This window comes from Apis florea, unplaced genomic scaffold, assembly GCF_048593485.1.
Source record: "Apis florea isolate Af1SG1 unplaced genomic scaffold, ASM4859348v1 contig_2293_pilon, whole genome shotgun sequence".
NCBI classification, from domain to species: Eukaryota; Metazoa; Arthropoda; class Insecta; order Hymenoptera; family Apidae; genus Apis; species Apis florea.
The window spans coordinates 4,531,341-4,549,931 of NW_028256554.1; the positions used below are offsets into that span (position 1 = coordinate 4,531,341).

General features: G+C 39.0%; 1 protein-coding gene across 2 annotated transcripts in view; it reads left to right on the top strand.

The window, feature by feature from the left end:
* Positions 1-18,591, top strand: part of LOC116414538 (uncharacterized) — a 118,998-nt gene that overhangs the window by 70,110 nt on the left and 30,297 nt on the right. Inside the window, exon 1 of one of the 2 annotated variants that reach the window (XM_086904075.1) lies at positions 495-3,039. The exons of the other annotated variant lie outside the window; for it this stretch is intronic. Coding sequence (XP_086760201.1) covers positions 2,965-3,039 — 75 coding nt within the window. The 5' untranslated portion in view covers positions 495-2,964. Of the gene's footprint in view, positions 1-494; positions 3,040-18,591 lie in introns of those variants that run through there. 2 annotated transcript variants of the gene reach the window in all.

Sequence of the window (18,591 nt, forward strand, 5' to 3'; positions counted from 1 at the left end):
TTGGAGCGCGAGAGTGTACTTTCGTTCGGCGATGGATCACGGATGACCTTGAAACTCTTGATAACGATCGACATCCGCCTAATTAACGTACACTCGAAGATACGGACGTGACATGCTCGCAAAGTGGATGGAACGTGAGAATCTAGACCGATTTTTCCTCTTCTGTGAATAATTCCTGTGTTTAATTAATCCGGTGTTGGAGGATCCTCCACAACGAGGAGGATCACGGCTCCTCAGAAAAGTGAGTGAAAAGTTCTTAATCTTCGATCGTTTTGCAATAAGTTCAGTGTCGAGTGAATCGATTTAACGCAACGTCACGTTTTGTCAACGATCGTTTTTTTCTTTAAAAATTTTAAAAAAGTTCGAAAGTTTGTGTGGCATAAAAGTGTGAGATAAATTCGAGATGTTTTTTTTTTTTTTTTTTTTTTAGTAGCTGTTCATTTCTATGGAGGAATAAAAGTAAAAAAAGAGAGAGAAAATAATTGAAAGTTGTCTCGAGAGGACAGATATACCGTTTTCGATATTTAACTTCGATGATATTAAATGGGAACGCGATTAAAAATAATTCGAAGGATACATTCCAAGTATTTTGAGATTGAAATACGTATTCGATATTGTCATATTGAATTAAAATATATAGCATTGTAAATTATATGAGAATTTTTCTGACCGAGCAGCGTCACAGGATTGAATTACATCAACGAGATGGATTTTATTGCAAATGCGAGGTTGAGATACAACTTTGTGTCGGCTAATATTACGGATCAATGCCAATTGTTTAAGGGTTGAAGAGGGAAGAAAAAGAAAATGGATGCGATAATTCATCAATGTCACATTTTTTTGTTTCGGTGTTTTTTTCTTTTTCTTTTTTTTTTTTTACGTTCTTTGTTATAGGGAGATAAATAAACGTCATTTAATCGCGTTACAGCCTTAACGATTCGACATAATGTGTAACATATGTTTCACAATACTTTCTCTTGCACCATTGTGCGGCAACAAAAACTTAATCGGACGTGAATATCACGGTCATAGCTTTAGCGGATAAACGAGGTGAACTAGTGCCTTGAAAAGAGAGGAAAAAGAAAAAGAAAAGAATCGCGATGGCGATCAGGTCGTTACTATGCTTGATTTGCTGGCAAGGGAGTGACCGAAAGGTACAGTAATCCTAGAAGAAAAGTTTCGAATTGCTCTTCGATTCGTTTGTCCTTGATTTTGATATAATTTCTTGCCTTGCGTACTATAATTTCGATTATCTTCATCCGAAATTGGTCCCATTCTTTGCAAATTCATTTATGAATTTTAAATCACGTATATGAAAAACGTATATGGTTGGGATAAAATTTTAATAAATCCCAGAGGGCGATACAGTGTCACTTTTCAAAATTTATTTACCATAATTAAATTTGAATTTCTTATAAAATTAGGGATATATCGTACGTTCCTTAAAAATTTTAAACAAAATATTCTCCACACTTCTTTCATCACTTATATTATATTATCTTCAATAACAATAACCTTCATCCCCAAGAATTGCAACTTAAAATCTTTACCATTCAGCATCAACAATACCTTTCTCCTCAAACCTTTCACGTATCTTTCTTCCACACTTTCATCACTCAACTATCCTCAATACCACAGCCTCCTCACAGCTTCATCACTCAACGTTATCTTCAGCAATAACACCATCCTCAAAAATTCCAACCAAAACCATTCCAACCTTTTCATGTATCTTTTTCCAACTTCCATCCTCAACATCAAAAAAAGACACTTTCCACAGTTTCACAAACACTCGACACTTCCCTCATCAATACCCATCTTCAAAAACTCCAATCAAAACCTTCTCTTTTCATCCCCCTTCCCAAAAAAATTCCAAACTCGAGACACTTCCCGCATCGTCTCAAACGCGGATAAAAGTGTTGCGAGAAGAAAGCAGCAAACTCGGAAGGAACGTGGTCACTCACGCGTCATCCCGAAATTCCCCAACGTCTCGCGACATCCGCCAAGGTTTCACGTCCGCGCGATGCAACGACGACACACGGTAGGTGCAGGAGGAGGAGGAGGAGGAGGAGGATGAGGAAGGGAGGGAGGCGATTCGTCAGCCCGGTCTCACGACGTTCCGGTTAGCCGAGGTAAATCGTGCGAGGGAGCACACGGTGGCGGAGGTTGAGAATCGCGTGTTAGAGAGAGGGTAGAGAGGCGAGTAGAGGCGATCGGCTCTCTCGGATCAGCTGTGAGAGCGGCGTGGCGCCGTGTGCCGCGGCTCTGACCCGCTGTCAGTTGCCCGAGCCCTGTGCTACGGTTAGGACCGTGCAATCGTCACCTTTTTTAACGAGCACGAGACAAGCACGACGCATCGAGACGACCGAGCGGGCTTCGCGCGTCGACTAGTCTTTCGCCTGGGAACCGCTCGTGTCCCATTCGAACGAATTGGCCGATCGAGAGAAACGGTGGTCCGCCGCTGCACTCCTCGCGGATTGGGTTCAGCGATCGTCGACGATCGTCGTTCGAGGACAATTGTAGAAGAAGTCGAAGAAGAAGAAACGATCGATCGCTCGCCGTTCCACGTGATCGTGATCACCGTTCGAATTGATTTCGAAAGATCATCGAAGAAGAGAATAATATATCGAAGTCGCGAGTTATTCGAAATTGCTTCTTCGATCGTTCAATCCTCGCGTTTCGATCATCTTGTCTAGACGATACGATAGGGGGGAGGAGGAGGAGGGAGGAGAGAGGCCGAGTTCGAATATCGTGGTGGTTTTTGTGGTGGATTAAAGTGGTTAATTCGAGGTTAATTCAGAGAGAAGAAGAAGAAGAAGAAGAAGAAGAAGAAGAAGAAGAAGAAGAAGAAGAAGAAGAAGAAGAAGCCGCATGCCTCGCTGACAAGTTCTCAGGATGGTCTGGTAAAGGAGAAGGAGGCGGAGGAGAAGAGAGAGAGAGAGAGAGAGAAAGAGAGAGAGAGATCTGATGGTTCGATCGCGAGAAATGGCGTGCGGAATATCGTTCGAAGCGACTGCCACGAGCACGGTACTTTTCCTGCTGGTGAGTAACGTTCTATACGTAAATTTGAACGAGCACGTGCCGCTTCTGAATCATTTAATACATTATAGATTTTGCAACACGCCACCGAACACTCCCGCTCACTTTTTTATATTTCGAGATTCCTCGATCGTGTGCATACTTCGTGTCTCGATTTTTCTTCTCGCGAAAAACGAAGTAAGCGTAAGCGGCCGTAACGAGGAATTTATTACACCTTTCGAGAAGTTCATTTTTCTTTCTTTTTCTTTTTTTTTTTTTTTCTGCGCCGAATGTTAAATTTAAAGGGCGCCCGTTATTGGCCCGTAAATCATCCCAATTCGAGATGCTTTTGTTTTGAGTTGTTACGTTCAATTGGAAGGGAACGCGAGGAGAACCGTGAATTATTTTTACGACCGGCTTAACCCGCTCGTGTGGTCACTAGTGGCGTAAATATGAATATCAGTGGTTCGCTCGAGGTGGTACTTTCGAGATGCATTGTACGGCACGGTACCTAAACGCTATGTTTGGTAAGAGTAACATTCACGGTGAACCCGGTGGAATTCAAACTTGCGATCGTGTACGCTTTTAGACGCGTCCGATTTCGCGCGCTGTCGAAGAATCGTGAAAGATTTTAACCAGAAAAGATCGTTGACCCGTGGCGATTTGAGTTGCACGTTCGATAATATGCTATTATTGTAATAATTTTCGACAATTATTTATTTTTTCGCTTTACTTATACGAGAAGAAATTAATTTTTATTTATAAGGAAAAAATATTCGAATATTCGGTTGTATTCCGACGGATTGAAACGAACGATATTTAACGATAAGCGTGAGAAGAAATTTATTGCTTCCTCGAGTTTTAAGGATAGTTTCTCGTTTAAAAAAAAAAAAGGTTGAAAAGAAACTTTTGTTGATAAATAATTGGAAATATCTTGTATAATTTTTACAAGGAAAACTCGGTGGCAGAATGTGTAAGAATACCAATCTGTTTCGTTTCATAAACCACATTTATGTTAAATAACTTTAAATTACATCACACAGATCGTAAATGTCACGAATTCGCCAACATCAACCTTTCTTACGTCCTGGATGCGATCCGTCATACACTTTCTGAAACGCCACCCTTTATACGAACCGTGACATTTCCTTCGCGGTGATTTCATCGATTCTCTTCACAGCGGATTTCAATTATTCGTTTCAATTATTTTTTTTTTTTAAATAAAATCGTAATTAATATATACGATTATTCTTGCGTGAGTGAAACGAAGGACAAGATCGTTTTAAATTAAAATACCGTTTAGTTATTTCGTAACTTGGATGATTGTTAACATCCAATGAACATATTTTTTTTCTCTTTTTTTTTTTTAAATAAACGTGTCGATGATGTGCAAATTACGCTACATTGAAATTGTTAATTCAGGTATTCGCAATCCAATATACAATAGACTTTCACCGGTCTATTGTTAAATTGTGCGATCGTAAATCATCGTGCACTTCTTCGTCGAGGAATAATAATATTTGCCCTCGTATCGAATCGCATCGTATCGATGAATATTAACCCAAGTTAATATAAACATCGTTTATCCCCGTATCTCTTACATTATCGTTAATTTACGCGTTTACAGAGTTTATTTCCAGAAGTAAAAAAAAAAAAAAAAAATGGCAAATGGACCTACCCCAACACGACGACGCTTAATCGTTCGTGTCCATCTATCGTTTCCAATCGAATCAAGGTATCCAGCTCGATCACTCAAAAAGTCATTATCACGAACCCGTTAACATTAACCTTCACGCGGCTCGAGCGTGGACAACAGTCGCGCACAACTCTCGACAACTCTTCTCCTCACGCAAGCCGTGACATTTCTCCTCTCGATTTCATCAACATCACGTATCCAAACACGTACCTGGCACGACGTTATAATTTCACACGACGGGATTACGGCTTCACCACCCATCTCGCGAAATTCATTGTAACAATTATGGCGATTATTATTATTTTTTTTTCAAGTGGAAATATTCCGTAATTTTTAATCCTTCGATTCGAAAGATCGGTTTTAATACCCTTTGCACTGATGAGTCACTTCTCTCTCTTTCTTTCTCTTTCACTGTGAGTCTTTTTAGTCAGATCTCGCATGTTATTTTGCCTAGTTAACGAGTCAAAATTAGTGGAGCGAAATCAAAATTATTGGAAAACAATTACAAAGGAAGGATGTTCCACAATTGGAGTTTCTTTTAGCTTTGTAATCCTTCATTTTCGCTCCACGATGTTTTCATGTTTCGCAAATATCTGTATATATTATTATTACTAGTGACAATCACTCTCTTACGCATACAAAAATCCATTCAAATCTGAAAGGGCTTCTGGAATTAGAAAGAAAATTAGACGAGTTCTGGTGCAAACTCTTCGATTGTCGTTCGATATTTCGCGACGGTGCGAGCGTTCAACGTGGCACACACGCACCACGACACGCGTACACACGACTAGAGTCAAGGATACAGGCGTTATCTCGCCGGTGATTGCTATACTTAAGCGGCGAGCGGAGTTGGTGTTGCGCGCTTCACGTGTGCAAAATGCGCACACGCCGGTGAACGTTGTTTTCGTTATGCAAGCTGGTGGAATGTTAAGCTGGCGTGGTTCCTTCGGAAGATTACGCCTCGACGATACACATCTTATGCAATAAAGCACGCGAGCGGCTATAGAAACTGTGAAACTCGAGGTTTCGAACGCCGATTCTCGTGTAGGAATAGAGGGAAAGGTTTGATATCCGTGATTTAAACGTGGACGAAGGTCGAGTTGTGGAGTGTCGAGTCGTGGTGAAACCAAGTATCGTGGTGATGAAGGAGAGTAGCGAGTAGTTCTCTTCGATCTTTGAGATTACAATTTAAAGTTTCGATGTATAGGATATTTTGAAGATGGAATTGTTAAAAATAGATTCGGATAGAGATTTCGTAAAATTTTTATATGTATTGAAGGGATATTCGTAAATTTTAAAGATCGAGAATATTATAGTCGTGGTGAAATCTTTTAAGGTGAAGCAGAATTTAAGATTGAATTTAGAGCGATAGGAAAATTTTGGAAAACTGGATTATCGAATCTTTTCGTTTGAGTTCAGATTGATTTTGAAGTAAAGGAATATAGCGATAGAATGATTAAAAATTGTGTTTGATAAGAGAATCCTTCTTTTATAGGACACATTGTAAATTTTGACGAAGAGAGTATCGTAATCGTAGTGAAACCTCTTTTCGTTTGGACATTTTATCAGAGTAATGGAGACTCGACTGACGGAAGAACTGGAAGAATCGATGTTTCACAAGACACGTGTAAATCTTGAAAATCGTTAAAAGAATTATTGGTACCTGTTCGAAGAGAATAGACATTTGACATAGAAATTTATCGTGCACGCACGCGAATGAATAAAATACGCGCGGTCGATATTCCCTCCACGTATTCCTTGAAACTTCGGCTCGTGAATTTTGTACATTTCACTCACTTTCGCTACGAGAACTGGAAGAATATAAATTATTGCATTAAATTCACATCTCTTTTCTGGAAAAATCTTTTTTCTTCTTCTTCGCAAAATATAAAATTTCAGATTTACAAATTCTCTTTACCTTTCAATTTCCAATAATCCAAATTCACCCTTATAGAAGAATCATAAAGGAAAAAAAAAAAAAGAAAAGAAAAAAAATGATCTCAATCCCACGATCGAACGTTGGTCTCATTTTTATCGAAGAAACCTTCTGCAACAACCTTCATTTGTAGGAATCAGAGTATCGAGTTCGGCCGCTTCGTAATTATCAAAACTACCACGAGCATTATTAATCAGGTCGAACGCGGCTTGCTGTTCGAACAGCAAGACCGATTAATCGCGTTTAATCGATCGACCACGTCTCGTGGCAGCTAATTACACTAGCGTGACGATTCTCCTCGGATTCTCCTATCCTTGTCCCGAGATTCCTTCGATCTTTCTTTCTGTCCCCGATATACCGGTAATCCCTGCTTTCGATTGTTCTTATTTATTCTCCGGGAGCATTGCGCCAGGAATTCGAATGGACGTTACGAGGACGATGTCCTCGCGACGATTATTTTCAGTCGGTTGCTCGAAATGGCAGCGAGGGAACGGTACGGAGAATTTTAAACGAGAAGGAGAAAGTGGAATCGAGATACGATTAAATTTGGATTAGGATTAAATTTGTTCGAATAAAATCGGACGAATTCAAAAGACGAGCAAAGTTTGCAAATTGATTTTCGCTCTCGCGAGATCGAAAATTATAGATCGAAACAATCGATATATATTTTTTCGAAATTTCGAATATCGAAAATTTTGATAAATTCTGAGATATTAGGGATTCTCGATTTCCAAAATCTCCTTTTAATTTCGTTCCACTCACAATTTCCGGATACTCCAAAGATCCTCCTCTCCTTCTCGGGTGAGGCGAAGAATATCGAAAATTGAGACACCTCGGCTCTCGTTCTCTCTCGACCGCGATAATCCAAGGTTTTTAATTAGCAGAGCAAACGGGGATAAATAATTGGACAACGAGCAGTTTAAAAGACGATGCATCTTAAATTAAAAGAGGAGGGAGGGGAGGAAGAAGGAGGAGGGGGAGAAATTGGGAACGAAGGCGAGGAACGACAAGTGGAAGTGGCGAGGAACCACGTATAAAACGGTGCTGGGGCTGTCCCGGTTAATTAAAACGCGAAGAGATCGGTCCTGAAAATTGATACCAACCGCTGATACATCCCGCTGTGTTAACGAGCGACCACCGTTGTTTCGTTGTTGGCAAAAAGTGGCGTACGCATCGATGCCCACGATAACACGTATTTTAAGTATGTTTGGAGGAGAGCCGCGCGCGAAACGGTAGCGGTCGTGAATAAAAATGCGCGTGTCGCGTTTCGTAATGCACACGTAGACGATGTTACGTTTTTATACGTTTCGTGCGTGTTCTTTGCCGAACGTGCGCAATCGTTTCGATTCGGCAAATTTTTCCATTTTCAAATTGATAAACCGAGGCATTATTCGATAAATAGAGCGAGAAGGATAATAGGGAATAGGAAAAGAGTGGGTTTTTAGAGTATTTTTGTGTTGATGAGATGGTATGAGAAATAATTATCGAGCAAAGAGTAAATGTATTTGAATGTAGAGTAACGAATGGAATTAGATATTATTTTATGAATAATGTCTCCAGATTTAAACTTATAAATTTTTTTGTAAAATAAAAGCCCCCCCCCCCCAAAAAAAAGAAGAAAAAAGTATTGCAGAGTTACACGTGAGCTTTCAATGCCGAGTCGTGTTTCACGCAGGTGCATAACCGAATACCACGAGACCGTGTACCGCCTGATAAGGAATGTAGTGATTTATGCGTAAATTTCTTCAACCTCTGCGAGGCTCGCGCGTGCTGCATCCCCGCTGCACACGTGAGAACGTGGATCACGCGAGTGTAAATATGCTTAAATTTGAAGCCGTGGATATTTCGTTTGAAACTTTATTGTATCCATTATTCCTTTATCGAGAAGATTCGCGGTAATTATATATCGTAGATTGTCCGAAAAATAATGGAATGCATTATTGTATCTCTCATACACCGAATGAAGAGATTAAACGAATAACGAAATTCGTTTTTCTTTGAAAGAACCAAGAAAAAAAAATCCATTAACATTTTTAATCCGCATTCGATAGATTTAAATTTTCCTTTAACAATCCGATAAATCGGACGGCATTTCATATCCGTGTCACTCAACACCAAACTCAACTCGAGAAGAAGATAAAATTAAACTCGCATTATCGTCGCCTATTGACCTGCATGCCATCCGAGCTGGTTTATAAATTCCCATCCGCCATTACCACCGAAACTGCCCATTTTATTTCGTTCCTTTATCCTTCGACAATCGTACCGATTCGAAGTATCTACGGAGAAATATTCGAAACGGTGTAAAACCATTCCAGCTATGCGACAAATTGCAAGCTTCCTTTCCCTCCAAGGTAGTTTCGAGAGAATTGCGCAAAAAAAAAAAAAAAAGAAAGAAAAATCGAAACGGTCAAATGCTTCACTCCGAGGACAAAGGAGGATATATCTTTGTGATCCAGTCACATTAATCACCAAGCCCTGCATGTAATAATCGTAATTAATAATAATTCAATATAATCCAGGGGACGAGAACGAGTCGTTGAGGGACATAAATTTCCACTCACGTGTACCGAACGTCCGACCGGTTCAGATTGTTCCCTTTGACCATGACCTTCGGCCACGACATAACCATTGAACGAAGGCCACGAGCTGTGACACGAGCGTGGAAAACTCCATCGTCCGTTATACGAAATCGTAAATTCTTCCCTCTGTTGAACGGGTTTTACCACCCGCCGAACCACTCTCCAACGAACAAAGAGTATTTTTCGAGCGGCATCCTTCGTTATTTCGATCGACAATCGTGCAACGAGATGCACCTCTATTCTCTTCGTTCCTTCGTGCGCTCTTGTTCGAGGTGTGAAGTAAAATTGCGTAAGGAATTGCGCAAAGAGTTGCTGGAGAGCTCGAGATATCGGGCTCGTAATCAAAAGTTGTGTGTTTAACGATATTTATAATAATGATTAATAATCAACGCGTTGAACGAAAGATGCGAATTTGTTGGGGAAAATGGCGAATATCCATGCTTTTCGACTCGGTTGGGAACCGAAAAATTTACTTATTTCAATCGTTGAGAACGGAATCTGTTGTCTTTCGATCTCGAGAATAGAAAATCTGAATCTACAATTATTTTTATCGATCATTGAGGGAGTAATGAATCCACGTACCTTTATTTATTTCATTCGTTGAGAATGGAAAATGCGAATCTTCCGATTTCCAAACATTAAGAATAGAAAAATTTAGGTTTTATCAATGGTTTGAGGAAGGATTTAAATCTACGTTTCTTTGTTTATTAACTGTAGAGGATGAAAGATGGGAATCTACCTCGTTCGATTTCCAAGCCTTGGAAACGGAAGACATGAATCTACTCGCGTCTAAGCCAATAGAAGAGTGAATCTACGTTTTTTCTTTTTTTTTTTTTTGTTTACCAACCGAGGATGGAAGATGTAAATCCACGCCTGGAAACGGAAATCATGAATCTACGATTCTTTTTTTCATCAATCGTTGATAAAAATCGTATCTCGCTCTCCCATGTCGCATTTATTAAATTTGCACACGTTGAAACGTTAGTTATATCTGTAAGAAAAGTTAGATTAGAATTCATGGAAGAATGGCTGATTAACGATCTCTGCTTGCAAATTAAACAGAATTTTTTTCTTTAAATTGCGAATTCGATACGTTGAAATTCCAGACGTGTCCCACATCACTCTTTCTAACGGTCACAACGTGACAGAAACTTTCGCAATGCTCGAGTTCCGCCAATACTTCCATCGATCTTTCATCAAACCTTTATATATTTGCAATACATTTTTTCCCCTCCTACTGCCACAAATCGTTGAATCGTTTTAGCAAGAGTGAAACGATATTCGAAATCGTATCGACACGTATTGCAACAAGAGAAAATATAAATCACAGAAGGTTGCACTAACGCTGGATTAAACACTGGCGAAAATTAGAATACACTTTACACGATTCGAATCTTTCTTAAAAGAAACATTAATTTGATAAAAATTAACACGCTCTCTAGAATATCTAATACAATTCCAATATTAATAATAAATTACATGTACGATATAAGAGAAAAACGAAAAATGAATAATTATTAATTATATTTCTCGATTAACGAAATTAACGAAAGTTCGTGAAACGAGATTACAATCCTCCCCCGATCTTTCTCGCAAATCTTATTACTCTCTAATGAAAATCTGATCCATTGGACCAGATTTGCACCGACCCAATTTGCCGGCACTCAATAATTTCTGACACGCTACACCAACCGTCAGATTTCACGCTTTCACCATTTCATCTTTCCCACTATCATCTCTCACCCATCAACCCCTTTATTAGCTTCCAAATGTTCCCTCGAAATTACTATTATTCCGATCATCGTAGCAACGTAGTGTTCTCGACTCGGCCATTTACGACCCAGTTAAGAAACAGTAACAATCGTAAAAGACGAAGTTGGTGGATGGTCAAACACGAGAACTCCTTTTCTCTATTGCTCTCTATTGTGTGTTTTCTTCTTCTTTTTTTTAAATATTTCTTCGTTTCTTACGAACGATCGATGGCCAAGGCAACGAAGATAAATTTCCTCGTATTATCCGGTGGACCGGTTTTCACCGATAGTTTCTAGAAACGGTGTGCAAGGTTGCTAAGTTTTAACGACTGGCAAAAAGTGCCCTCCGTGAGATTGAATGCGAGTTTCCTGCGCGATTGCCCTATTTCGTTTGCTTTCTTTTCTTTCTTATTTTTGCATTATGCGCGATTCTCTTCCACCAAGCTTTCCAAATATGGGCGAATTTCATTTTTGAAATTGTGACCAAGAGATTCATTGTCTCGGTTTGTTTCAAATTTAAGAAGAAAGAAATAGGCGTTAAAATAATTCTATAAATAAACAAATGTTATCAATGTACTATAGATAAAATTGAAAGGAAAGATTGAAGAATCTAATATTTTCTTGAAAAGAAATTCTAAAAAGAAAAAAGAAACAATATATAGGAAGTGATATTTATTTTATAAAAAAAAAATTGATACTTGTTAATATAATGTTAATATTCAATGAATAATTTTATATTAATATTTATCGAGAATTTTATTCGACAAATTAGAAAATCATCCATCGCAACAACATTCTCACAAATAAAAGAAAAAGCACCTCGAAAGTGCCGTTGTTTAGCTCCGCAAAGAATATATATTTCTTTCCTTCACCAACACTCGCGAGATCCCGATGCGAGTTTCTGTGTAAACTTCTTCTGTCAACAGTTCTTAAAAAGTTAAAACGTCGCGAACACTTCTTATTGACTCTGTTAAAAACGAGGTGTGCCTCGATAAGGAAGCGGAAGATAGGTCTATAGGCTCGAGATACCGTTAAAGAGGCATTAGGGAATTCGCGCGCTCCATTGTGGCCAAGGTGCATCTAAGGTCGTGGTGGTTTGGTAACGGTACATGGTAACGGAGAAAACGAGCTGAACTTCTCTCGTGTACCGCGTTGGGAAAAATGTTGGCCGGATTTCTCGGTTGATCGTCATTCTAGTTTTCAGATGAAGAAGATTTGAAAATTCGGTGGTATTTGATTGATGTGCCCTGGAGAGTGTAATTTTTGATAATATTTTTGGAAAGTACGAAAGATTGTAATTGTACACTGTTCAATTTTATAGAACGTCGTGTTGAATACTGTTGTGAGGTAGAATAAGAAATTGATTAAATATATTAATGGTAATTTAAATGTTTTTGGAACGTTTTTAGGTGAACAGGATATAGGCTTTTTCTCTCACCAAGATTTCCAAGTAACCAATCGATATTTGAGCCACTATCAGTTATATTAGTTGATATATCGTCAAACGACTCGTAGATACAATGAGATTATCCTTCGTTGAACAATTCATTCTTTTTCATTGTTTTGAACACGATCGTGCGTAAGATTCATCCATATGGAATTTTTAAAAGGCACGGAACGACACGCCAGTTCGCCCTTGCCGAATCGCATGAGAACGAATCAGAAACGATGATCCCTTACCCTCATTTCCTGCGCGGCCAAACGAGGAACATCCGTCTATAGTTCATATAACAAGAACGAAGTGCTTTTGTTTATTACTAATTCCGCCTGGTGTATTGTCAAGTTCCTGCCGCTACCAAATGTTCATCCCGGCAAATTGATTCAATCTACCTTTCTCGACACGACAATGCCACACGATATTATTTCCTCTCTCCGTGCGGTAACAATATAATGTTTTCGTCGAGGAGGATTAACATAAGAATCCGTTGGGATTCTTTATCACTGTTGTCGCTACCAGACAACAATTAGCGCGGAAATTAATTTTCGAAAACTGGTTTCGGGATTTTGAAAATGTTTTGATCGAATTCTATTCGACTTCGAATCGTATTTCGAAAGTACTTAAATAAATTCCTCTTCGTTATTCCTTCTTTCCCCTTTTTTCTTTCTTTTTTTTTTTTTTTTTTTTCTCTCAATTTTCGTGCAATCTATTACATGTATATATACATATATATGCGTGTGTTTTTTTATCGTCGCTGATAAAATTCGGATTATTTTTATAGATCGTGCAGGAATGTTATGCATATTTTCACTCTCTCGGATCAAAATAATGCAAAGTTATGTAAATTAATCCGAATTAGACTGGGGGAAATTTATGGGTGGCGCCTACCCACCCGGTTATTTGTAATGCAAAACATTTTCTTTCTACGAATATATCCCCCTCTCTCTCTAACTTAATATAAACTCCTCTCTGCTAATTTCCCAAACCTTGGAGGAATGCAAGAAAATTAACTTATTTAAAAAGGGGAAAAAAAAAAAAGAAAAAAAGAAACCATTATCAACGCGACCGTCAGCCTTCAAAACACTCTAAATCTTTCATAAAAGGAACCTTCGTTCGTGGGTGTCAATAACACGCGCCCGGATAAAAAATTCTTTTCCCCGACCGGGACCGAGCTCGATGCCAAACAACGCCCGACCATCCGCCAATTTAAATTCCAAAGAAAAGAAGAGGGGCGCGGAGGGGAGGAAAAAAAGAAAAGATCGCTAAAAAGAACGCTAAAAATTAGAAATATATAGAGGAAGCAGCGCACGTTGTACAAAAGTGTCGTGGAATGTCGTCGAGTTCGGGAACAAGCGGTTCCAAAGTGCGAAAAACTTTCGCCGCCAGGAGAACAATCCTGGAAATAACGTATGGGGGGAGGGGAGTGGGGCACGCTCGCGCGCTCGTGCCGATTCGGATGGCGCCACGGTATTTTTAAACCCGCACAATAACGAGCGGCCACATTCCAAGCGAATAACTGTCCCGGCCGAACGAACCACCTTGCGAAATCACGTTTCCTCCGCGATCGCCACCCCCGCGTCTAGTCCCTCACATCCACAGGGAATATAAAGATCTCGAAGGAAAAAAGATCTCTCTGCCTACACGGTTCCGATCTCGTTGTAACTCACTTTGATCGGTTCTTTGTTTTTTTCTTTTTTTTTTTTTCTCTCTAAAAATCGTTGGGAATCGCGAGCGATGAGAATCGTGAGTTAAGACCGAGTGGATTTTATATGTATATTGTATATGTTGCGAATGTATTGCACACGGTGTCCGTGTGTTCGTGGAATATACTCGTTTGAAGAGGTCGAAAGGTAAAATGTTGAAGTTGATTATTTCGTCGAGTTGTGGACAATTTAAGCTAAACGATAAAGTGTCTCGTGTATTTTTCGTATGAAACTTTAATTGTCCAATCCCAACTTGATTGAAATTTTTGTGTACGTTTTGATCTCTCGAATCGATCTCCTCAAAGTTATCCCACGAATATTAATATCGTTTGTATAATTTTTTACGATTTGTACTAAATTTTATCATTATCCAGACGATTCTCTTCAAAAATTTCCACCTTACGTCCAAATTAATTTATACAATCTCGTTGCACATAATGTAACGCGAGGATGATATTCATTATGCCGTATATCAAACAGGTACATAAACGATTTTACGCAGGAAAAGAAAAAAAAATTAATATCGTTTAACTTTTCGCGCGAAGTGTTTGAGCAAAGACTCGTTAAAAAGCTGTTAAACATATCGACGTCACTATTTTTGTAAAGACACCACTTTAACATGTGATCCACATCGCGGCTCTGTCGCATCGACGATAAAATCCCAGGAATTTTAACGAAATCATCAACATAAACCGTGCGCGTAAACCGAAACGATGAAACGAAACGAATCTCTTGCGCTATCGTTCCGATTGTCCGCCTCGCGGCATTGTTTGTACGTATCTCTATCGAGCTATAAGGTTAAAATCCGCCGCGTGTCATTAGACAATTTATCGGATAAATCATTGCGACACATTGAAATTGATAGGCGGCATTGTTTCGTGTAATTCTAATGAAAAGGTTTTAGATCTCGGATGAAAGATAGCCTCGAACAATTTCGATCGTCGTCCGCGCAGATGTCCGTTAATCGATCGATGCGTGGTCGCCAATGTCGATTTTAGATAATGGAAAATATCTTTCTAATGAATCACAAATTATCGAAAGGGAATCGTGTATACGTGTGAGTTTTATTATAACATTTGCGAGATACGTAAGATTCGAGTCGATATTTGAAAGAACAATTTGAAAATGTTTGTTCTACAAAGATTTATTTCACAAATTGGATGGGACAATTTAAGGAATAATGTTTAAAATTTTCTACTTCCCTGAATTATAGGAGCAAATATCATTCGTCCTTTCACTTTTCATCCACAGTTCGTGTCTCTGTATTTACATAATATATCATCGTCAAAACCTTTCAAATTGTATTGTTTGTCGGTGTTCCAGTATTTATACAAGGATATATTTATTTGTACGAATAACACAATTTATTATACGTATATTATACACCACGTAATACCCTTCTTGTACACGCGAATATCTCTATCGATAACCAGTATCGATTTTATTTACAGAGATCTGAATTAATAATCCAATCTTTGGAAGGATTTAAGAAATCCTTCTAAGCTTCTAAAGAAAGAACAGGAAAAATTGATTCGCACTTCTTTATCATTTAGGACACGTGTAATCAATCCCATCTCATCGAAGATTAACAAACTAATCTCTTTATCCAAAAAAAAAAAAAAAAAAAAAATAGAAGAAAAACGAGATGGAAAAATTATAATTCGCACGAGTCTCTTTCACCTCTTCTTATTTTTCTCCTCCGGCGAAGACGAGGAGGGGACGCTCGAATGAGGGTCAGATCTCGACCGACACGAGACACCCATGGGACTCGGTCAAGAAACGAGTCGTGGGTGGCTGGCAGGGAGGAGATAGAGGATTCCCGCGGCTATTAATAGAACTGAGGTTATCTCTCCGGCTTCTACATACGGTCGGATGCCAGCGCAGGGTGGAGTTTCACGAAGGGTGTCGTGCAGGCAGATTATTCGTACCGGTTCCGCGGGATGGTGTGCGTCAATCGACCATACTCTGGAACTCTGATTCGATATACAGGGTGGCCCTTGTAAACCGCGAGCAATCCTCTCTCCGCTCGAAATGCTCTTCTACTCTGCTTATTACACTTTTTTATTTCTAAGAGAGAGAGAGAGAGAGAGAGAGAGAGAGAGAGAGAGAGAGAGAGAGAGAGAGAGAGAGAGAGAGAAAGAGAGAGAAGAAAAGAAAAAGAAAGAGAGAAAAAGAAATCCGAAAGGAATAAATTCGAGTGGAAAACGAGATAAGAATGAAGAGTCGTTAAACCGTAATATCATCGGTTGCCGGTGCATTAACATAATATCGGATAAAATTCGAATCTCTCAGCCGCAATTTTTCGGCCTTCCCCGGATCGAACACACACTGTCGTTTAATCATTGATGTACGCTAAGAACTTAATCACGCGTCGAACCGTTTTACGGTTTATCGGGAGGAGATAAGGGGGGAGAAGAGGGGGGGAGGTGGGTATATAACCGTGAATACATCGTGTCGCCACGGTTTGCCACGGTTTGCCACGGTTTTACCTGGGTAAGAAGTGTCGAGACGATAGTGTCGAAGATAAGTGGCGCTCGGTGCTTGCTCTTTTCGCTTCGGCTCCTCGGGTGTCTCGGGTGTCTAGGTTTGGATTAAAGGTGTCGGGGTAGAAGATTTCAGGGGCAGATAGATCGCAGAGATTGGCGGAAATTAATGGGCGGTAGGGAAATGATAAAGGAAACCTTGTGTGTCGTTAAAGGGAAGGGAAGTTTAATGGGGAAACGAGGCGAGGTAATGCACGTTTCTTGGGTGTTAATGGATGGAAATGTTCCACGTTATCTGCGTTTTATGATTTAAACGATGCCGCCCAATGAGCCCAATCGAATAACATTTTTAATCGCATCTCTATATTTTAAGATATAATTATTGAAATTTTCTTGATATATATGAGATAAAAAATTATTTATTTAAAATATAATTTAAAGAATGAAATTTTGCAGAAAATGTGTAATATATTTGCAATATTATTTTAGAACGAATAAAAGAGTGGAGAGAAATTATGATAAACTATTACATTTCAAACTTGTTAGAATGTTAGAAATCATAAAGTGATGCACGCGATTTAGAATAATAATTCCAAATTATTTTCGCTTTTGATTTTAATATTTGTAAAATTTACACTGTAAATATTGTTCATCATCATTATGTGCTTTCCTTTGTCATTCTTGATGAGTGATAAAAATTAGAATGAAGGAGGGGAAGAGAATAAAAAAGAAATCATAAGATCTCCAAAAAAAGGATAGAGAATGACAAAAGACATGGAGAACGATAAAGAAGGAATTTTATACGAATTAATTAATTCATTCATTTCTCTCGAATAAAAGATTTTTCGACACATAGATCTGTTCGTGTTTAGTCGACGGCACGTAGCCAACACTACCATCGGTGACTGATCTACGCACTCCATGATTGGCCAGTGTTTTTCGTCGATAATTCGTTAACGAAAAGAAAATGTTAATCGAAATTACCTCAAGAATCTTCTCAGTGTAATAAGTGTTGCTACATTTCTCGGATATCCTGTATAATTTAATATAATAAAAAATACAATTGTAGTTAATAAGTCACAAATAACTTCGACCATCGCCATTCAAGGTTCACCCTCGATGAATTACAACCATCATCATGGTCCTCTGTTGGTTAAATAAAATCATTAGAACCTGTTTAATTACACTTTTGCCGAAAACACACGTACACACACCCATACACACGAGACTTGTTAAGGCCGTTTCGACAACCTTTTTCCTTTTCTTTCTTTATTATATCATGGACCACACGGAAGACATTAAAGAGTTTTGCCGATTATGAAATCTGTTCTGTCATCGCTGAGCTTGTAATTTCTCCTTAACATCGCCTTAATTTCTCGCGGATTCGCGGCTTGTTTTCGTTTATCCTTTTTTTTTTTTTTTTTTTTTTTAGGGCGTAGCTTAATTTACTGCGCGCATTTGCATCCGCTGAGGACGAGGAAGGGAGGGAAGGGATTTATGGCGAGTAAATTCTTAATGAAGTGACAAACTGCGTAACCGAGATCGAGAGATTAATTTAAAGTGCGCGGGGAGAAGGGGGCCGGGCTTGGCGATAAATTATTTTATTACAACTTTGAATTTATGCTGCCTCGTGTACAGTGCACTCGCTACATTGTACTCTCGATGGATTCGACTGTCGTTAACGGATGTACCGAGTGATTTATAGGGAAATTATAGAGAGACTTCGACTGGAGATTGTGTGATGAAACATCTTGAATTTTAATTTACGCGCCAAATTTTTCTTCACGCGCGTGGTGATCGACTTGAAATTCGACCTCGACGTTTCTGATGCTTTCAGAGCGTGGAAATTGCGCGATTATTGTAGCGAAAGAAAGGATTTCGTGATGAATTCGATTTAAAAAGTTCTCGTAAAAAACAAACATTTATTAAATTCTCGATAATCAAAACTCTCCCTAATTTTGAACATTGCAACGCTCGTCTAGCAAAA